The sequence below is a fragment of the Delphinus delphis genome, chromosome 13 (genome assembly GCF_949987515.2).
Source record: "Delphinus delphis chromosome 13, mDelDel1.2, whole genome shotgun sequence".
Taxonomy (NCBI): domain Eukaryota; kingdom Metazoa; phylum Chordata; class Mammalia; order Artiodactyla; family Delphinidae; genus Delphinus; species Delphinus delphis.
Genome location: NC_082695.1, coordinates 15,953,024 through 15,976,640, shown reverse-complemented (window position 1 = coordinate 15,976,640; position 23,617 = coordinate 15,953,024). Strand labels below are relative to the sequence as shown.

Sequence of the window (23,617 nt, the reverse complement as noted above, 5' to 3'; positions counted from 1 at the left end):
GGATGACTGAGAGTTAGTCATATTTCTTAGTATATACATAAGGATAATGAAGTCGTTTCAATGGCCCTCCTTATTGCCCCATTTCCCAGGTTAGGCTTGAAGAAACTGCCCTGTCACCATAGTCGGATAGCCCAAAAAACCCTTCTTAAATCTGATAAAGGATGAAAAGAGAGAACCATTTTTTCTTTACTTCTCTCTCTCCATTCACCTAGAATAGCTAATTTATCCCATTCATTTCACTCTGGGTGAGAGAGAATCATGTCACTATCAGAGTTTCATAAGAACATTATCTGGTAGATCTTTTCTTTTGTTACCCATCCCTTAAAAAAAAAACACATCAATGAAATGAAGTTGGCCTGAGATATACATGCTCTGGAATGCATGGCAGCACTTCACAAAGGTATCTACCTCATCTGTGAGGAAATTTCCACATTCTTCATGACTGAATATAAATAATATATTTCTCTCTTGCAATGCAGAAAGAAATACCCTAAGGGGAAAAATTGTGCTTACTGAATAATGGCAATGTAAGAGAACAGGATAAGAGAGTATAAGAACAGAAATGCTGGATGTTCAAGGTGTTACCTGGAGAACATAGAGGGCCATGTGAAGTTTGGTGTCCTGTGGCTTAGTCATCTTTATGATCATCAGAATGACAGCTGTGAAAACACAAAGTATAAATCTTGCTGCCAGCCCTGGCTGCCTGAGCATAATTTTTTTCATTATACACGCCTAAGCATTGTGAGAATTATAGGCATAATGAAGACTAGCAGTGAGATTAACCAGTTATATAAACCACTGGCCTCAGATCTCCAACCGCTATTCCTCATTGATTAAACTTTGCAGATTATTAGAGTAGCAATGGTGGCAAGACATACTACAGGAACATCATAAGTTACAATTCTTAACTTCTTATGTTTACCAAGCCCTTTCATAAACATTATCCTATCTGATCCTTACACTTTAACTTTATGTAGTAGAAAGGGCAGGTGTTAATGTCTCTGAGTTCTGTCAGTACATTTCCTCTCATATCATCTCACATCTAATTCTCTTAATTTCTAAAACATAAGAAGATACGGGTGGAATGAAGGTAAATTTTACATGCTGGACAGAAATTTGTAGTCATCCTTCTTGGTGAGACTACTTTGCTTGACCACAATCTAATGGTTACCCTTTTCATTGCCCAAATCTTTCCATTAAGATACCCACCTGGGCCCCAGCAGCAAAAGAAGGCCACGGGGTAGAAGCGTACTCGCTGCTCCACAATGTGAATCACTGCCCACTGTTCACTCCCCAGAAAGCCAGTCGATTTCAGAAACTTCTTGTAAAGTGTCTGGGCTTGAATGAGTAAGACCTAAACATGAGTATAGCGGTGAGTAGTCTGCCTAAGGCTTACTAAAACTTCCCAGGTCTAGCCTATCATTTTGGAGAGATCCTTCTCTTAGGATCTGACAGCAGGAAAGACCATCCTCCTGTCTTTACCCTCTGAGACCAGGCTTTTTTTGAGAGAAAATTATCTCTAGAGTGATCTTTTGCTTGGCCAGGTAAATTGACAGATATTAGTCAAACTATATATGTTCAATACATAAACCTTACATCAACCCTCAGGCTTTCATTTTTCTCAATGAAGTTAATCACAATATGCATGGGAAGTTAAAACTAAGATCTAACCAGATTCTCTTTTAAAACACTTTATTAAAGGCTGTGTTGCAGGGAGATCAGCTCGGTGCTTTGTGACCACCTAGAGGGGTGGGATAGGGAGGGTGGGAGGGAGACACAAGAGGGAGGAGATATGCGGATATATGAATATGGTGAATTACATGTACAGTACAGCTGATTCACTTTGTTGTAAAGCAGAAACTAACATACCATTGTAAAGCAATTATACTCCAAAAAAGATGTTTAAACTAAATAAATAAAGGTTGTGTTATTAAGTGTTCTGTGCTTAATACCCCTAAAATAAATACTTTAGCACTGTGACAGAGCTTAAATTCTCAACTCCCAGAAAAAAAGTTTTAGGAATTCTCTTCTTGCACTTAGATGGAAAACAGATTGTTTTTCCCTTCCATTTGGGAGCAATTTGAATACGGTTTAGTTAATGAAATAAATATAAATCAGTTCAATGTCCTTTTTGTGGGGAGTAAATTAGGTAATAAAATCTGTCCAAATCTGAAACTTTTTCTAATAATCCAGATCCACTCTGTAAGTTAATAACCCAATTACTTAAGGTTAGCCATGTGGTTTCCTTTCCCCACAGACATAGGAATCATAAAGAGGCTTGAACTTATTTGAGAATATTTACATCTAGTAGAATCAGTTCACCGTTTGCTGATTACAAAAGAATCAGAATGCCAGTCCTGAATGCCCACTGAAGCCTGGGTTATTCTGAAGGAGCAAACAGGAATCCCTAGGGTGCCAGGTTTTGGGACACATGTCTCTCCTGTCAATCAGTTCTAAATGAAAACCATCAAGGCCATTTTAATATAAACTAGTCATTGTGCATTCTTTACAAAGTTGCTGATTTGATCTAAGCTATCTCCATAACTTATTTTTGAATTGTAAAAGAAAATTTTCCACAATTGTATTTCATTCACAGATGTTAGTTGTGTTAGCAAAAGGAAAAAAACTGTGGGATAAAGTTGGTCTGCAACCAGATAGTTTATAATTCCTGAACTAGCATATGAAAAGTGGAGAAAATGATACTGGAAAGTAGATATGACAAATAAAAAGGCATGTTCACTTGCTTACTGATTTCGTACTGGGCAGTTATATATAAATAATGTATTGTCCCATGGATGATTACTTGTCCATCAGTCTGATGATGTCAAATGAGTATTTAATAACTGTCTGAGTCACTCAGCACTTTAAACCCAGTTAGACATAGCATAAATGCAAATTTATAGTCAATAAAGAATTGAGAAAAGAAAACTCTTTAATTATTTGGAAAATTAAAACAGAGAAGATGTCCTGTGTTCCAGAGTATCATACTTTATAAAGAATATACCCGACACATACTACTTTTCTGGTCTGGTCCTCCATGAGGATCCACAGGAACACATTATTTCTAGAGTGAGCATAATTCTCGCATAATGAATATAGGCTCTTTTCCCCACTCATCATTTGATCTTGGGAAGTCCAAAAGACTGAGGTAGTAATTAAATTATCAATATCTGCTAGACACTTTCTTAGTTCTAGGACTATGAGAAGTGGTTCTCCGCCCCATCTTTCCCAGGCCTGGGTATACTGCCCCATCCCACCCAACCGCCCCCTCTCTTTCCATAAAGGCAAGTAGGGTGGCACCATACCACAATGGTGAGGAGGCTGAGTAGAAAGCTGGCCAGGAAAATGATAAGCCCATAAAAATAAAGTGTGCTACAGACTGATATGTTGGCAGAAGGCAGGACTTTAGCCATGGATGTTGGTGTTGAGTACATCAGGATACACCTAGGAAGAGAATCAATGGTCAGGAATGTTGCTACAGGTATAAGACCAGAGAGATACCTATTTGGTGCAACAAAAGTTAATGAGTATGTAATTTAACTTATCATTTAGCTAAGCCTTGCCCATAATACCTTATTCCTTCTCACTGACACATAATCATCTAGTCATTTTGTGTTGTATTTCTGCTTATATATTTTTGGCCTTGACTGTACAACTTGTCCAAAGCCCATTTCAAATACAAGCACCTTGGCCAGAATGTATGTACAAAGTCTTCCTCCATCTTTGTTTGTAGAAAAGAATAGGTGTAGTCTATTATAAAAATGATAGGTTTGGTCCTTACTTACCTGTGGCTCTGGCTGAAGTTGCGGAAACATTCACTGGCATTGCCCAAACAGAATACAGGTATCATCAATAGTAGAGGTATCAGGCTGGGAGGAAAAAAACTTATCACCCTAATATTCAAACTTTTTTATGCCATTTTCCCTTTGCAAAATATTCTCCTGTCCTTCTTCCAACTCCATCACCCCACCAGCTCTCCGCAAATACATATATTTAATTCCTTCAAGAAAAGTACCTCAAAAACTTTAAGTATACCTTCTTTTCAAGTTCTGGGGGAAGTGGAGTGGGAAATGTATTTTATACCTAGGTTAATAAACCCTAACAGAGTTTCACAGAGAGTCTCTGGGAGCTGTATGATCAGATTAAAAATCCAAGTGGGTAATCGTGAAATGAAAAAGCTACCAAGGAGCTCTGTGATCAGTCTGTTTCACTTTTCATGGTGACCAGTAATAACTTCATTCTCATCAGCTCCTTCCTGAGAGCTTTTCCAAAGCACAGCTTTAAGCAACCAGTTATTTATGCAGCTAAATATATCCAGATCCCTATAAGAGGAAAAGATCTAGGAGTAAAAGTTATAAAGTCTAAAACCAACTCAATGTGACTACCACTTTAGGTGAGATCCAGATCCTTTCTGAGCTTAATAATTTTAAGAGTCTCACCCAATGTTATAAAGGTGAATAAGATCTTGAAAACCACCTACTACAACTTTTCATGATATATGAAAAGGAATTAGAAGTCAAAAGACTTAAAGGGAACTATTTATTGAAGGTCACACAGAGTTAATGGCAGAATTGGGACTAAAACCTAATCTGAAACTTCAAATTGCTTGCCTATTTTACCTGGGAAAATGGAATCAATGATCACACATTTGTTGTTTCTTACTTAGTAAAGCTCTGTGAGGACTCAGGAGTGACAGAATCAATGGAAATAAGGGCATTGTCCTCCTATTTGTTCCTACCTAGACCCAAGACTAACAAGAATCTACGCCTTGCTAGGAAGGAAAGCAAAAATCTTACCTTGACAAAATGATGGCTATTTGACTAACTCGACAGGTATAACCTATAACCTATGAAAAGAATAAATGTGAGTAATGTCTTAGGATATTGCCAATCATATTACAATAAATACCAGATCATCACTTACCATTTGATAGTACAAAAATTCCCAACAGCAGGTTTACTTCAGTTAAGCAATATTTGATATAAAATTCAATGAAATAGGGGGCTTCCCTGGTGGTGCAGTGGTTAAGAATCCGCCTGCCAATGCAGGGGACATGAATTCGAGCCCTGGTCCAGGAAGATCCCACATGTCACGGAGCAACTAAGCCCGTGCACTACAACTACTGAGTCTGCGCTCTAGAGCCCGCGAGCCACAACTACTGAAGCCCGTGTGCCTAGAGCCCGTGCTCCGCAACAAGAGAAGACACCGCAATGAGAAGCCTGAGCGCTGCAGCGAAGAGTAGACCGCGTGCAACCAAGACCCAATGCAGCCAAAAATAAATAAATTTATTTTTTAAAATTCAATGAAGTAGATAGTTCCTTAGCACTGAAGATAACAGAATTTTATCTGTATTACTATATTCTAAAAAGTACACCAAAAGCCACAAAGAGGGCCTGTAGAAAGTAGCTTAATATAAGATTTGGATACCACAACAAATTCTCTTAAGAAGAAAGGCAAATATGAAATCACACCATAATCCTTCATCTTCTAATAAAGTTCAATCCTCTCCTCTTTTAGATCAAGGGAGGTGTAGACTTTTCAGACCATATGGGTGGAGTAAAAGTCTATGTATAAGACGACCAGCAGAAACCATTATAGGCCAGTTTCAGTATAATAGGGCAGAGTCAGAAAAGCCCTTTGAATATAAGACCTATCTAGAAGAAAGAACATTTCAAAAATTCCCAGTTGCATTAGACACTGTAAAACAACTTACAGAAGAATGGCCCATATCCACTAGGAGTCTATGGAGAGAGATTTTGAAGAGAACGTCTTAATATAATAGAAAACAAAATTTTTTCTATTGGGTTGGCCAAAAAGCTCCTTTGGTTTTTAAGTAAAAATAAAGACACATTTTTCATTTTCACCAGGAACTTTATTCAACAACGTATTCACCATTTTGTTCCACTACCTTCTGCCATTTTTCAGGCAACTTCATAATTCCATCTTCCCCAAACTGTTTAATCTCTTTGAGCAAAGAACTGTTCCAGGTGCCTTTTACAGTCTTCCAGGGAATTGAAATTTTTTCCATTAAGAGAATTTTGTAAAGACCAAAACAAATGGAAATCCAAAGGTGCAATGTCTGGTGAATACGGCAGATGAATCAGAACTTCCCAGCCAAGCTGCAACAGTTTTTGCCTTGTCATCAAGGAAACATGCAGTCTTGCGTTACCATGATGGAAATTTATGCGTTTTCTGTTGACTAATTCCAGATGATTTTCCTCAAGCGCTGCTTTCAGTTGTTCTAATTGGGAGCAGTACTTGTTAATCGTTTGGTTTTCTGGAAGGAGCTCATAAAAGAGGACCCTTCCAATCCCACCATATACACAACATCACCTTCTTTGGATGAAGACTGGCCGTTGGTGTGGTTGGTGGTGGTTCATTTTGCTTGCCCCACAATCTCTTCCATTCCACATTATTGTACAGTATCCACTTTTCATCGCCTGTCACAATTTGTTTTAAAAACAAAATGTTTTCGTTACATTTAAGTAGAGAATCGCATGCAGAAATACAGTCAAGAAGGTTTTTTTCACTTAACTTCTGTGGAACCCAAACCTCAACGCGATTAACATAACCAAGCTGGTGCAGATGATTTTCAACACTTGATTTGGATATTTTGAGTATGTTGGCTATCTCCTACGTGGTATAATGTTGATTGTTCTCAATTAATGTCTCAATTTGATCGTTATCAACTTCAACTGGTCTATCCAACCATGGAGCATTGTCCACCGAGAAATCTCCAGCACGAACTTCGCAAACCACTTTCGACACGTTCGATCAGTCACAGCACCTTCTCTATACACTGCACAAATATTTTTTTGCACTGCGTTTTTACCTTTCTTGAAATAATAAAGCATAGTATGCCGAAAATGTTGCGTTTTTTCTTCCATCTTCAATATTAAAATGGCTACACAAAAACTCACCAATTTTGATCAATTATTTTAAAATGCATGCCGATATGACAGCTGTCACAATATGATCTAACAAAATTGTTTCAAATGAACTTAAAGACAACTAAGCACTATTAGAGCCATCTTACGGAAAAAGCCAAATAACCTTTTTGGCCAATCCAATATTTTAAGGCAGAGATCATATTATATTCTGGAATGCCATTGCTAGGGATCAATAAGGATTAAGTGAGCAATTAATCAATAATCAGAGCTGGGGGCTTCCGTGGTGGCGCAGTGGTTGAGGGTTCGCCTGCCGATGCAGGGAATACGGCCCCGGTCCGGGAGGATCCCACATGCCGCAGAGTGGCTGGGCCCGTGAGCCATGGCCGCTGAACCTGCGCGTCCGGAGCCTGTGCTCTGCAATGGGAGAGGCCGCGGCAGTGAGAGGCCCGTGTACCGCAAAAAAAAAAAAAAAAAAAAAAAAAAAAATCAGAGGTGGGTAACTGATTTTCCCTAAGAACTTTGGATCAGGAATAGCAAATGATTTAAAGTAGAACAGCCAGTGTCGACTTCAGGTAAAATGGGAAATAAGTAAAATTAGTCTTTGGTGACCTCTCCCACTCACGTTTCTTCTTCTTTTTTTATTCTATCTTCTATCCATCATCACGTGGCTACCCTGTGTTTAACTGCTGTTCTTATCCACTGTCAATGAATCTCTGGTAAAAAGCTTACTAGTAATAGTTTAGGGCCGAAGTCTTCCTGGGGTATTTAAAAGAGAACTCAAAAATGAAAAACAAATCTTCAAGGCTCCTGATATAAAGCTATAATGACAGAGTAATAGGCAGTGGGGGCAAATTTGGAGATAGAGTTTGTTTTCTTGGAATTAGTGTCATAGCATGGGTTATAAAGAGAAGTATCAATACTGCATTTGTATGCATAGAAAGCAACAGAATATTATATATGAGAGTTAATCTTACATCTCTCCTTCTATTTTCCTTCAAAAATTAAATTGCTCTGTAAGAAACAAGGATATATTATATGGCACAGGGAAATATAGCCATTATCTTGTAATAACTTTATTTTTTTTATTATTATTATATTTTGCGGTACGTGGGCCTCTCACTGTTGTGGCCTCTCCCGTTGCAGAGCACAGGCTCCAGACATGCAGGCTCAGTGGCCACGGCTCACGGGCCTAGCCGCTCCGTGGCATGTGGGATCCTCCTGGACCGGGGCACGAACCCGTGTCCCCTGCATCGGCAGGCAGACTCTCAACCACTGCACCACCAGGGAAGCCCCTGTAATAATTTTAAATGGAGTATAATCTATATAAATATTGAATCAATATGTTGTACACCTGAAACTAATATAATATTGTAAATCAACTATACTTCAATTTAAAAAAAAGGTTAATTTGTTCTACTACCAGGAGCCCAAGACTCAGGATAATATTCCCCCATGTTGTCCCCATCCTTGGCTTCTGGTCTCATGACTACTTCTTTAGAGAATAACTCTGTGCCTGAAGAACTTCTCTCAAATTCCAGTTAGTCTCTTAGCTTATGAGTGAATGAATGAATAAAAACTTTAAATACTATATCTATACATTTCTTGAACTTTTTTGACATTAATCTGCTTGAAGGGAGGGAACTGAACTAATTGTTTCTTTGTAGTATCTTCTAGCTCCAGGATTGTAGGATTATGTAAACAAACATGTAAAATGGATATATAGCCGTGGGTCATTACTAAATTGCAGGGAGTTAAGAAATTATACAAGTTGAAAATATAAAAGAATAATTATAAGGGTTGAATCCTCAGAGGTAAACAAGAGATAAAGGGATCAGAATATAGTCCTGGGCTGTACAATACAGTAGCCACTAGCTTCATGCGGTTAAATTAAAATTAAGATTAAATAAAATAGAGATTAAAAAAAATTAAATGAAATAAAAAATTCAGTTCCTCAGTCGCATCAGCCACATTTCAAGTGCTCAGTAGCCACATATGACTAGCGGCTATAGAACTGAACAGTACATAAAATATTTTAATCATTGCAAAGAGTTCTATTGACAGTACTTGTACAGACTGTAATATCCTGTCTGGGATGCTGATAAGGGGGTCTCGTCATATTAATTTTTCAAGGATTTCCTTACCGCACTTTGTCCTTACAACAAAAAAGAAAAAAAAGAGAGAAAAAAATTTAAAAGCATTCTATACTCCTGCCCTTTTCCAGCAGTATGTATCTAGAGCAAAGCTACAAAAAGCAAGAAGAGTATCTTCTTAAGAAGTCAGTCAAGTGAGAATTTAAGAGTATTGTAGCATTTTAGAGCTGGAAGAAGACATTAAAAATCACAAAGACCAGCACTTCATTTTTATGATGAAAAGTTGAGGCCCAAGAAAGGGAGATGACATGTCCAAGGACATACAGGAGATAAATGACAGAACTAGGTTTATAAGACAGATCTCCTGATTCACTTTCAAATGCTCTTTTCACAGTGCTATAATACCATTTATTCATTCAACAAACATTTGCTGAGTTTCCCCATATACATGACAGTATACCACTTTCATTTGTTCTAGAACTGATGTGTAGGCTCTGGAAGAAGTATGTTGGGAGGATTTCCAGATTCACTTACTCCATGGTGCTCTTGAACAAAAATTCCCCTTCAAAAAGCCACAACAGAATGGATACTACAGAAATAAAAGGGCTAGAATATTTGTAAGATATGTATAGTAAGATTAAAATACATAAAGACATTTAAAGAAATGAAAATTGCTAACATCAGAAAAATGTCTTCTGTTAAATCACTTAGTGATTTACTGAAAGAATCAGAAATAAGAAACTAAGTGTACTATACAATAGAATACTACTGAGCAATAAAAAGGAATGAATTACTTAGACACACTACAATGAATGAACTTCAAAAGCATTATGCTGAATAAAATAAACCAGACACAGAGACTACATTTTGTATGATATATGAAATGTCTATATGAAATGTCCAGAAAAGGAAAATCTATAGAGACAGAAAGTATATTAGTGGTTGCCTAGCGTAGGGTATGGAAAATGGATTAACAGTAAATGTGCATGAAGGATCTTATTGGGGCAAATAAAATATTCTGAAACTGATCTATGATGATAATTTTACAACCTGGTAAGTTTACTTTTAAAACCACTGAATTGTACACATGAAATAGGTGAACTATGTGACACGTAAGATATGTATACACAAAAAAGAATCCAGATGTACTGACTCACTGACTTTGTGTTCTCCTCTCTTTTTGTAATGCTAGACAGTGCCCCAAACTCTTTGTGAACCAAAGAAGGAAAGACAGTTGCTCCCTGGATCCATCTTGTTTTCTGATTACCACACATGAATTCCTCTGCCCTTCTTCACACCAATACCTGTTACCCACACATACCAAAGAAATACATCAGAGAAGAACAAACACCCTCCCTTTCCAATACCTGTAACCCAAATCCCATGTTAGCTGGCTGAGCACTTTCCCTAACTGCTCTCCAAGATCTTTTTCTTTACTCTAAAAATAATGACGGATTGGCATAGAGCCAAGAAGGATTTCCCTTACTGAAAGGAACCAGGCAGGAATGGCAATACTATAAATAATATTTCCTATAATCAAATCCTGTTGGTGGTGGCGGTGACGGCAAGAGAGAAGAGGAAGTCATGTCAACAGACTGGAAACTACGCCAGTGTTGTTTGAGTGCTGTTTGTCAAGGATGTATGGGTTTGTCTTAGCATATTGTTCATAACTATTAGCTCTGAATAAAACTTACCAGTGGAACTGTGCTCTGTCCACTCTGGTGGGGTTTCATCCTCAGCTCTTTGTACAGGTACCAGATGTAATTGACAGTGTAGAAAAATGAGGAAATGTAGAGTATCTAGGTGAAAATCAAAACAGCCCATCATAACTGTCCCACTATGGCTTCCTTCAATTTTCTACATTATTTTCTGCTGTAAGAATCCTACCTACTGGTCTATTAGTAACTTACCATCTACTATCCATACCATGCAAAACAGGGCCAAGTCTGGGAAACCTACCCAAGGCCTAAAATATGTCCCAGGTTTCTTATTTTATCCTTTTGAATATTCAGAGGAACCACAGCATTATCTACCTCCTCTCACCCAACTGTTCTAATTTTATGAGGATATCATAGGATCTTCTTCTATTTTATTTTTTAATTGCAAAGGACATAAGAAGGGTACAAATGACCTTGTTTACAAAACAGAAGTAGAGTCACAGATATAGAAAACAAACTTATGGTTACCAGGGGATAAGGGGTGGGGGGAGGGATAAACTGGGAGATTGGGATTGACATATACACACTACTATATATAAAATAGATAACCAATAAGGACCTACTGAATAGCACAGGGAACTCTACTCAATACTCTGTAATGGCCTATATGGGAAAAGAATCTTAAAAAAGAGTGGCTATATGTATATGTATAACTGATTCACTTATTCACCTGAAACTAATACAACATTGTAAATCAACTATACTCTAATAAAAATTTTCAAAAAAGAAAAGGCCATAAGAATTTCCATTTCTAATAATGATAGCCTAGGCTGTCTTAACCAAACTTTCCAATCAAAAGAACAAAATATGTTGAATAAAATGTTTTTTAAATCTTTAAAAGCATCAAAGAGCTGACAAGATCACAATGAACCAGCAGCACAAAATCCAAGAGAAGGAATTTCTGCTTCCACCTTTGATGAAATAACATGAATAGAATTTGTCTTTCAGCCTTAAAAACTAAAAATTGGACAAAATATATGAAAACACCCTGTTTTCAAACACTGGATAACATCATTACAGAACAGTAATCCCTGAAAGAAGAAAAACGAACAAATTGAGTTCATCAAGTTCCCCAGCTACCTGGCTAGGAAAAGTGAGTACAGTGATGGGGAATCCAAACAGAGACAAGCTGTCCTGGTGAGTTGAGGAGACATTTCAGTGTTTGGGGAGGCCAAGGCAGCTAAAATGTGTGAAGCAAATTATCAGAGAAGAGGCAGACACACAGAGACATAGTGCTCTGGAGATGTGCAGAGGTACCTTCAAGTCTTTGATTAAGTATTGATCTACACACATGGGAGAGAAAACCATGAAGAGAAGAGAAAGAAGCACCAGAAAGGAATAGGTGGAACAATCTCCAAAGGAATCCCTGAAGGAGTAGTTTGTGTTCCCATCAGCCAGTGTGGCATGACTTCCTAATCCATAGGCTGGAAGGGCAGTACTGTAGAATAATAAGGTAGAATCATAAGAAGAGTATTGCCTTACTATTGGGACCAAATTAGCTGTACATGAAATACTTTCCTAACTAAAGCTTGAAAGCAAGCCTTCAAAAAATAAAGGATCAAACAGACTCAGAGTTAACTATATATAAGACAAAATCCCCAAATTTAAATGGGATTTATATATGTATATAAAATTTATGCATGTATATAAAACCTAATACCCAACAATGTTAAATCTAGAATGTCTGGTGTCTACTAAAATATTGTAAGTCATGTAGATAAGCAGGAAATTATGGCCCATAACTAAGAGGAAAATTAATCAACAGAAATGAACCCAGATACAACATAGATTATGAAAATTAGGAGACAAAAATGTTAAAGGAACTATTGTAAATATACTCAATATGTCCAAGAAGGTAGAGGAAAGCATGAGCACAACATTGAGAAATGGAAGATATAAAAAAGATCCAAGTTGAAATTCTAGAGATTTTAGAAAAATTCTAGAAAAATATAATATATGGAATTTAAAATATGGAAAATTAAAAACCACAAAAAATTAGTAAACTTGAAGACACAGAAATAGAAACTAAAATGAAACATCTAGAGAAAAAAGACTGAAAAAAAATGAACAAAACTTCAGTGAGCTGTGGAATACAAGTGGGCTAACACACCTGGGATTGGAATTCCAGAAGGAGTAGAGAGGAAGGGAGAAACAAAGAAAATATGTTTGAGGAAATAATAACCAAAAATTTTCCAAATATGATGAAAATATTAACCACCATGTCCAAGAAGCTTAACAAAACCAAACATAAGAAACATGAAGAAACCACACCAAGGCACAAGGTAATCATGAATATAGATGCAAAAATCCTCAACAAAATATTAGCAAACCAAATTCAACAACACATAAAAAGAATCATACACCATGATCAAGCTGGATTTATTCCAGGGTCACAAAGATGGTTCAGCATATGCAAATCAATCAATGTGATACACCACATCCACAAAAGGAAAGGCTAAAACCACATGATCATCTCAATAGATGCAGAAAAGAGCATTTGACAAAATTCAACAATTCATAATAAAAATTCTCATCAAAGTGGGTATGGAGGGAAGACATCTCAACATAATAAAAGCTACTTACGACAAACCCATAACCAACATAATACTCAATGATGAAAAGCTGAAAGCCTTCTCACTAAATTCAGAACAAGACAAGGATGCCTACTCTCACCACTTCTATTCAGCACAGTATCGGAAGCCCTAGCCACAGAAATGAGACAAGAAAAAGAGATAAAACGTATACAAATTGGAGAGGAAGAGATAAAACTGCCACTATCTGCACATGACATGATACTCTATAGAGAGAACCCTGAAGTCCCCCACAAAAACTGTTAGAACTAATAAATGAATCCAGCAAGGTAGCGGAACACAAGAATATATAGAAATCTGTTGCATTTCTTTGCACTAACAATGAAATATCAGAAAGAGAAGGTGAAAAAACAATCCCATTCTAAATTGTATCCAAAAAAAAAAAATACCTAGGAGATGAAAGACCAAGGAGATGAAAGGTGTATATACTGAAAACTACAAAACATTGAAAAAGGAAATAGACGATGATTCAAAGAAATGGAAAAATATCCCATGTGCTTGGACTGGAAGGCTTAATATTGTTAAAATGGCCATACTACCCAAAGCAATCTACAGATTTAATGCAATCCCTACTAAAATAACCATGACATTTTTCACAGAACTAGAACAAATAATCCTTAAATTTATATGGAACCACAAAAGACCCAGAATTGCCAAAGCAATTCTGAGGAAAAAGAACAAAGCTGGAGGCATAATGCTTCCAGATTTCAGACTATACTACAAAGCTACAATAATCAAAACAGTGTAGTATTGGCACAAAAACAGATATATAGTACAACGGAACAGAACAGAGAGCCCAGAAATAAACCCACGCACCTAGAGCAAAAAGACACATAACATACATAGGTCAACTAACCTATAACAAAAGAGGCAAGAATATACAATGGAGAAAAGACAGTCTCTTTAACAAGTGGTGATGGGAAAGCTGGACAGCCGCATGTAAATCAATGAAGTTAGAACACTCACTCACACCATATACAAAAACAAACTCAAAATGGTTTAAAGCCTACATATAAGACATGACACCATAAAAGTCCTAGAAGAGAACATAGGCAAAACATTCTCTGACATAAATCGTAACAATATTTTCTTAGCTCAGTCTCCCAAGGCAATAGAAATAAAAACAAAAATAAACACATGGGTCCTAATCAAACTTAAAAGCTTTTGTACAGCAAAGGAAACCATCAACAAAATGAAAAGACAACCTATGGAATAGGAGAAAATATTTGCAAATGATGCAATGAACAAGGGGTTAATATCCAAAATATACAAACAATTCATACAAATCAATATCAAAAAAAAAAATCAAACAACCCAATCAAAACATGGGTAGAAGACCTGAATAGACATTTCTTTAAAGAGGACATGCAGATGGCCAACAGGCACATGAAAACATGCTCAACATCACTAATTATTAGAGAAATGCAAATCAAAACCACAGTGAGGTAACACTTCACACCAATCATAATGATTACCATCAAAAAGTCTACAAATGAAAATGCTGGACAGGGTGTGGAGAAAAGGGAACCATCCTACATTGTTGATGGGAATATAAATTGGTACAGCTACTATGGAGAACAGTATGGAGGTTCCTTAAAAAACTAAAATTAGAGTTACCATATGATCCAGCAATCCTACTCCTGGGCATACACCCAGAGAAAACTCTAACTTAAAAAGATACATGCACCCCAATGTTCACAGTAGCACTATTTACAATAGCCAAGACATGGAAGCAAACTAAGTGTCCATCGACAGATGAATGGATAAAGAAGATGTGGTTATACATACACAATGCAATATTACTCAGCCATAAAAAAGAATGAAATAATGCCATTTGCAGCAACACAGATGGACCTGGAGATTATCATACTAAGTGAAGTAAGTCAGGGAATTCCTTGGTGGTCCAGTGGTTAGGACTTGGTGCTTTCACTGTTGTGGCTTGGGTTCAAACCCTGGTCGGGGAACTAAGATCCTGCAAGCTGTTCTGCGTGGCCAAAAATGAATAAATAAATAAGTGAAGTAAGTTAGACAATGAAAGATGAAACATTTATATACGGAATCTAAAAAAATGATACAAATGAACTTATTTATAAAACAGAAACAGACTCATAGACATAGAAAACAAACTTATGGTTACCAAAGGGGAAAGGTGGGAGGGGGATGGATAAATTGGGAGTTTGGGATTGACGTATACACACTACTGTATTTAAAACAGACAACCAACAAGGACCTACTGTATAGCACAGGGAACTCTGCTCAATATTCTGTAATAACCTAAATGGGAAAAGAATTTGAAAAAGAATAGATATATGTATATGTATAACTGAATCACTTTGCTGTACACCTGAAACTAACACAACACTAAATCAAAATAGTCCAATATAAAATGAAAACTTTTAAATAAAAATAAATTAAAAAAATAAAAATTAGGGCTTCCCTGGTGGCGCAGTGGTTGAGAGTCCACTGCCAATGCAGGGGACATGGGTTCGTGCCCCGGTCTGGAAAGATCCCACATGCCGCGGAGCGGCTGGGTCCGTGAACCATGGCCACTGAGGCTGCGCGTCCGGAGCCTGTGCTCCACAAAGGGAGAGGCCACAACAGTGAGAGGCCCACGTACCAAAAAAAAAAAAAAGATGGAAAAAAAAAATTTTTTTTAAAGTTTTTAATTTTAAAAAGTTTTAAAAAAAGATGTGGTATATATACAATGTAGTATTACTCAGCCATAAAAAAGAATGAAATATTGCCATTTGCAGCAACATAGATGAACCTAGAGAATATTATCCTTAGTGAAGTAAGTCAGAGAAAGACAAATATATATGATATCACTTATATGTGCAATCTAAAAATAATACAAATGAATCTGTACACAAAACATAAACAGACTCAGATATATGAAACAAACTTATGGTTACCAAAGAGAAGAGGGAACGGGGAGGGACAAATTAGGAGTATGGGGTTAACAAATACAAACTACTGTACATAAAATAGATAAGCAACGAGGATTTCCCATATAGCACAGGGAATTATAGTCAATACCTTGTAATAATCTATAATGGAAAATCTGAAAAAACATATATATAGAACTGAATCACATTGCTGTACACCTAAAATTAACACAATATTGTAACTCAACTACACTTCAATTTAGGAACTTCCCTGGCAGTCCACTGGTTAAGACTCTGCACTCCCAGTGCAGGAGGCACAGGTTCACTCCCTGGTTGGGGAACTAAGACCCCGCATGCCTCATGGCACGGCCAAATAAATTAATGAATTAAAAAAAACTATACTTCTAATTAAAAAAGCGGACATCATAATCAAATCACTGAAAGTCATGGGAAAACAGAAAATACCAAAAGCATCTAAAGCAAAAAGACACATTACATACATAGGAACAAAGATGAGAATGATAGCAGACACAATGCAGAAACAATCAGAAACAATGCAATCCAGAAAACATTAGGAGCAACATCTTTAAAATACTGAAAGGGAAAAAAAAATCTGTCAACCCAGAATTTTATACACAGTGAAAATACCTTCCAAACAAAGGAAAAAAATAAGGACTTTTTCAGACAAACAAAAGCTGAGAGATTACACCGAAGCACACCATTACTATAAGAAATGTTAAAGGAAGTACTTCAGGGAAAAAATGTAGTAACAGATAGAAATTTGGATCTACACAAAGGAATTAAGAGCATCAAAAATGTGAATCATTTGGTGCTTCCTCAAATAATTAAACATAAAATTACTGTATGATTCAACAATTCCACTCTTAGGTATATACCCAAAATAATTGGAAATAAGTATTCAATCACATGCACGTGCATGTATATAAAGGTGAAAAGGTAGAAGCAGTGCAAATGTCCATAATCAGAAGAATAAATAAGCAAATCATGATGTATACACACAGTGGAATATTATTCAGCCATAAAAAGGAATGAAGTACTGATACATGCTACAATGTAGACGATCCTTCAAGACATTATGCTAGGGCTTCCCTGGCGGTGCAGTGGTTAAGAAGCCGCCTGCCAATGCAGGGGACATGGGTTCAAGCCCTGGTCCAGGAAGACCCCACATGCTGCAAAGCGACTAAGCAACAACTACTGAGCCTGCACTCTAGAGCCCACGAGCCACAACTACTGAAGCCAATGCACCACAACTGCTGAAGCTCGTGTGCCTAGAGCCTGTGCTCCACAACAAGAGAAGCCACCGCAATAAGAAGCCTGCGCACTGCAATGAAGATTAGCCCCCACTTGCCACAACTAAAGAAAGCCCACACACAGCAACGAGGACACAATGCAGCCAAAAATAAATTTATTAAAAAAAAAATCTTCCCTGTGTAAAAAATAAAAAAAGACATTATGCTAAGTGAACAAAGCCAGACACAAAAGGTCACATTTTGAATGATTTTATTACTACATCAAATAATATAGAATAGATATAGCCATAGATACTAAATTCAGACTGGTGGTTCCCAAGTGTTGGAGGTAGGAAAGACGGGGAGAAACTGTTTAATGAGTAAGCTGTTTTACTTTGGAAGGACAGAAATGTTTTGGAACTAGATAGAGATGGTGGTTGCACAACACTGTGAATGTACTAAATACCACTAAACTGTTATTCACTTTAAAATGGTTAATTTCATGTTATGTGAATTTCACCTCAATAAATTATTTTTTAAAACCTTCGTGCATGAAAGGACATTATTAAGAAAGTGAAAAGACAACCTAAAGAATGGGAGAAAATATTTGCAAATGATATATCTGATATGGATCTATTATTCAGAATATATTTTAGGGCTTCCCTGGTGGCACAGTGGTTGAGAGTCTGCCTGCCGATGCAGGGGACGTGGGTACGTGCCCCGGTCTGGGAAGATCCCACATGCCGCAGAGCGGCTGGGCCTGTGAGCCATGGCCACTGGGCCTGCGCGTCTGGAGCCTGTGTTCTGCAATGGGAGAGGCCACAACAGTGAGAGGCCCGCGTACCGCAAAAAAAACAAAAACAAAAAACCAGAATATATTTTAAAAACTCTTACAACTCAACAACCAAAAGACAAAGCTGTGGTGTCACTCTACACAGCTCACCTCCCAATACACACCGAGAGTCCACACAGGCCTCCACCAGCTCTATGGAGCAAAGAGGGCCAAGAGCAGTGGAGGCTGGGAAAGTGATTGGCTGTGAGGGACAAAGGACACCTGCATCCGAGGTTGCATCTGAGTAGAGTCGCAGGCACTTACACAGGCAGCACATCAGACCTGTATCTGCACATGGGCCCCCCCCTTGCTTTGGCACTCCCCTCCTCAGGGGCAAGAGACCTGGTGTGGGGAGAGCGAAAAACACACACTTAAAGGGAACAGAGCCAGCCTGAGTCCAACCCTCAGGGGTTCTGCTCCAGTAACTTGGGATCAGACCCTGCCCCACGTAGGGTCATGATGGCCACTGAGCAGAGGGAAAGCCCTGCCTCACACAGTGCCAGTTCGCGCCCCTCCATCTCCAGCCCCACTCCCTACTGGGGTGATAGCTGCCAGCACACCCTGTGGAAATATGTGACTGGCATACAAGTCAAATCCAGCTCTCCCACCAAAGGCATCGGACACATGCAGTCCGTATAGGGACACTCCCTCATAAGAGCACCCCTTCAAAACTGCAATAGGTAACTATTTCACCTAAATTCATAGAGGCAGAGAAAGTTACACAAATGAAAAAAGCAGAAGAACTACTCTCAGTTGAAAGAGAAAATCCCTGAAAAAATGAAATAATGAAATGGAAAGAAACAATTTACCAGATAAAGAATTCAAAACATTGGTAATGAAATTACCAATGTTAACTGAATTAGGGAAAAGAATTGATGCAAACAGCGAACATTTTAACAAGCAACTAGAAGATATAAAAAAAGACCCAATCAGAAATGAATAATTCAATAGCTGAAATGAGAAACAACACACTAGACGGGATGAATAGCAGACTAAGTGATACAGAAGAATGCATAAGTGATCTGGATGACAGAATAATGGAAACAATCCAATCGTAACAGCAGAAAGAAAAACAACTTTTTAAAAAATTAAAGCAATTCAAGAGATCTCTGGGATAACATTAAGCATACCAACATTCACATTATAAGGGATCCCAGAAGGAGAAGAGAGAGTGAAGGGGATCTAAAATGTAATTAAGGAAATTATGGCTAAAAACTTCCCAAACCTGAAGAAGGAAACAGATATCCAGGTACAGGAAGCACAGAGGGTCCCAAACAAGATCAACTCAAACAGACTCACAATAAGACATATCATAATTAAAATGGCAAAAGTTAAAGAGAATACTAAAGGCAACAAGAGAAAAACAAAAAGTCATATACAAGCGAATCCCCATAAGGCTAAGAGCTGATTTCTCTGCAGCAACTTTACAGGCCAGAAGGGAGTGGCATGATTATTCAAAGTGCTGAAAGGGAAAAACCTGCAACCGAGGATACTCTACCCAGCAAGACTACCATTTAGAATAGAAGGAGAGACAAAGAATCTCTCAGATAAGCTAAAACTAAAACAGTTCATCAATATTAAACCTACCCTAAAAGAAATGTTGAAGGGTCTTCTCTAAGTGGAAAAGAAATAAGAATCTACAGGAAAGGGGAAATCCCACTAGGAAAGGCAAATATATATATGGTAAGGACTGGGGATCAACCATTAAATAAGCCAGTATGTAGAATAAAAGATAAAAAATTGTAAAAGTGACTATGACTACAATAAATAGATAAGGGATAAGCACAAAGATGTAAAATATGGCATCAAAAACATAAAATGTTGGGGAGGTGAGTAAAAAATGTAAATATTTTAGAATGTGTTTGAACTTAAAAATTACCAGTTTAAAACAAGTTGATATAATTATAGGTCAACATATATGAGTCCCATGGTAACCACAAATCAAAAACCTACAATAGATACACAAAAACTAAGAAGAAAGAAACACAAGTATACTTCTAAAGAAAATCATCAAACATAGGGGAAGAAACTAAAAGAAGAAATGAACAGAGAAGAACTATAAAAACAATGAGAAAACAAGCAATAAAATAGCAATAAGTACATATCTATTAAAAATTACTTTAAATGTCAAGAGACTAAATACTCCAATCAAAAGACAGAGTGTGGCTGACTGGATGAAAAAAACAAGACCCTTCAATATGCTGCCTACAAGAGACTTCACTTCAGGGCTAAAGACACATACAGACTGAAAGTGACAGAATGGAAAAAGATATTTCAAGCAAATGGAAATGACAAGAAAGCAGGGGTAGCAATACTCATATCAGACTAAATAGACTGTAAAACATAGGCTATAATAAAAGACAAAGAAGGGAATTATAATAAAGGGATCAACACAGAGGAGGCTACTACACTCATTAACATATATGCACCCAATACAGAAGCATCTAAATATATAAAGCAAATACTAACAGACATAAAGGGAGAAACTGACAATAATAAGTAGGGGACTTTAACACCCCATTTACATCAATGGACAGATCATCTAGATGGAAAATCAGTAAGGCAACAATAGACTAGTTGGACTTAGATATCAACAGGCCGTTACACCCCAAAACAGCAGAATAGACATTCTTTTCAAGGGCACATGGAATGTTCTACAGTATAGATCACATGCTACACCACAAAACAAGACTCAACAAATTTAAGAGGATAAAAATTATATCAAGCATTTTTTCTGACCACAAAAGTATGCTAAATACATTAAAGGGATCATACACCATGATCAAGTGGGATTTATCCCAAAATGCAAAGATGGTTCAATATCGGCAAATCAATCAGTGTGATACATCACATTAACAAATTGAAGAACAAAAATCATGTGAGAGGGGCTTCCCTGGTGGCACAGTGGTTAAGAATCTGCCTGCCAATGCAGGGGACATGGGTTCGAGCCCTGGTCCTGGAAGATCCCACATACCATGGAGCAACTAAGCCCGTGGTCACAATTACTGAGCCTGTGCTCTGGAGCCTGTGAGCCACAACTACTGAGCCTGCATGCCACAACTACTGAAGCCTGCACACCTACAGCCCGTGCTCTGCAACAAGAGAAGCCACTGCAATGAGAAGCCCGCACACCACAATGAAGAGTAGCCCCCGACTGCCACAACTACAGAAAGCCCGCACACAGCAGTGAAGACCCAATGCAGCCAAAAATAAATAAATAAAATAATAAATTTATAAAAGAAAAAAGATCATGTGACAATCTCAACATATGCAGAAAAAGCTTCTGACAAAATTCAACATTCATTTATGATAAAAACTCTTAACAAAGTGAGTATAGAAGGAACATATCTCAACATTATAAAGACCATTTATGACAAGCCAACAGCAGCATCATACTCAACAGTGAAAAGCTGAACGCATTTCCTCTGAGATCAACAAGACAAGAATGCCCACTCTTGTCACTTCTATTCAACATAGTATTGGAAGTCCTAGCCACAGCAATCAGACACGAAAAAGAAATGAAAGATAAAAGGAATGCAAATTGGAAAGGAAGAAGTAAAACTGCCACTGTTTGCAGATGACATGACACTATGCATAGAAATCCTATAGACACCAAAAGACTATTAGAACTCATAAATCAACTCCATAAATTTTCAGGATACATAATTAATATGCAGAAATCTGTTGCGTTTCTATACACTAACAATGAACTACTAGAAAGAGAAATTAAGAAAACAATCCCACATACAATAGCATCAAAAAGAATAAAATACCTGGTAATAACTCTAACCATGGAGGTAAAAGACCAGTATTTGGAAAACTTTAAGACACTGATGAAGGAAACTAAAGATGACACAAACAGATGGAAAAATATCCCATGTTCATGGATTGGAAGAATTAATACTGTTAAAAAGAACATAGTACCCAAGGCACTCTACAGATTCAATGCAACCCCTATCAAAATACCAATGGTATTTTTCACAGAACTAGAATAAATAATTTAAAACTTTGTATGGAAACACAAAATACCTTTAATAGAGAGAACAATCTTGAGAAAGAAGAACAAAGCAGGAAGAATCATGATCCCTAACTTCATATTACACTACAAAGCTACAGTCACCAAAACAGTATAGTACTGGCATTAAAAACAGATACACAGATCAATGGAACAGGACAGAAAGCCCAGAAATAAACCCATGCACTTATGGTCAATTAATCTACAACAAAGAAGGCAAGAATATACAATGGAGAAAAGACAGTCTCTTCAATAAGTGGTGCTGAGAAAACCAGACAGCTACATGTAAATCAAATTAGAACATTCCCTAATGCCATATAAAAGAATACATTCAAAATGCATTAAAGACCTAAATGTAAGACCGGATAATATAAAACTAGAGGAAAACATAGGCAGAACATCCCTTGACATAAACACAGCAATATTTTTTTGGATCCTTTTCCTAAATAAAGGAAATAAAAGCAAAATAAACAAATGGAACCTAATTAAACTTAAAAACTTTTGCAAAGCAAAGGAAACCATCACCGAAACAAAAAGACAACCTACAGAATGGGAGAAAACATTTGCGAATGATATGACTGATAAGGGATTAATATCCAACATACATAAACAGCTCACACAATTCAACATCAAAAAGCAAATAACCTGATTAAAAATGGGCAGAAGAACTGAATAGACATTTTTCCAAAGAGGAAATGCAGATGGCCAACAGAAACATGAAAAGGTGTTCAACATTGCTAATCATCAGGGAAATGCAAATCAAAACCACCATTAGAGAGGAGCTTCAAGATGGCGGAAGAGTAAGACGCAGAGATCACTTTTCTCCCCACAAATACATCAGAAATACATCTACATGTGGAACAACTCCTACAGAACACCTACTGAACGCTAGCAGAAGGCCTCAGACCTCCCAAAAGGCAAGAAACTCCCTACCAGGGTAGGGCAAAAGAAAAAAGGAAAAACAGAGACAAGAATAGGGACGGGACCTGCACCAGTGGGAGGCAGCTGTGAAGGACGTAAGGTTTCCACACACTAGGAAGCCCCTTCGCAGGCGGAGACTGCAGGTGGTGGAGGGGGGAAGCTTTGGAGCCACGGAGGAGAGTGCAGCAACAGGGGTGTAGAGGGCAAAGCGGAGAGATTCCCACACAGAGGACAGGTGCTGACCAGCACTCACCAGCCTGAAAGGCTTGTCTGCTCACCCGCCGGGACGGGTGGGGGCTGGGAGCTGAGACTCGGGCTTCAGTCGGATCCCAGGGAAAGGACTGGGGTTGGCTGCGTGAACACAGCCTGAAGGGGGCTAGTGTACCACAGCTAGCCGGGAGGGAGTCAGGGAAAAAGTCTGGAGC

At 37.7% G+C, this 23,617-nt stretch overlaps 1 protein-coding gene across 4 annotated transcripts in view; it reads right to left on the bottom strand.

The window, feature by feature from the left end:
• Positions 1 to 23,617, bottom strand: part of TMEM116 (transmembrane protein 116) — a 131,352-nt gene that overhangs the window by 45,257 nt on the left and 62,478 nt on the right. For 3 of the 4 annotated variants that reach the window (XM_060028166.1, XM_060028163.1, XM_060028164.1), the window contains exons 5-10: positions 10,675 to 10,779; positions 4,797 to 4,846; positions 3,786 to 3,869; positions 3,306 to 3,444; positions 1,210 to 1,354; positions 586 to 659 (exon numbers count right to left, since the gene is read on the bottom strand). In XM_060028166.1, coding sequence (XP_059884149.1) covers positions 586 to 659; positions 1,210 to 1,354; positions 3,306 to 3,444; positions 3,786 to 3,869; positions 4,797 to 4,846; positions 10,675 to 10,779 — 597 coding nt within the window. The remainder of the gene's footprint in view (positions 1 to 585; positions 660 to 1,209; positions 1,355 to 3,305; positions 3,445 to 3,785; positions 3,870 to 4,796; positions 4,847 to 10,674; positions 10,780 to 23,617) is intronic. The other variant, XM_060028165.1, reaches the window with a different exon arrangement.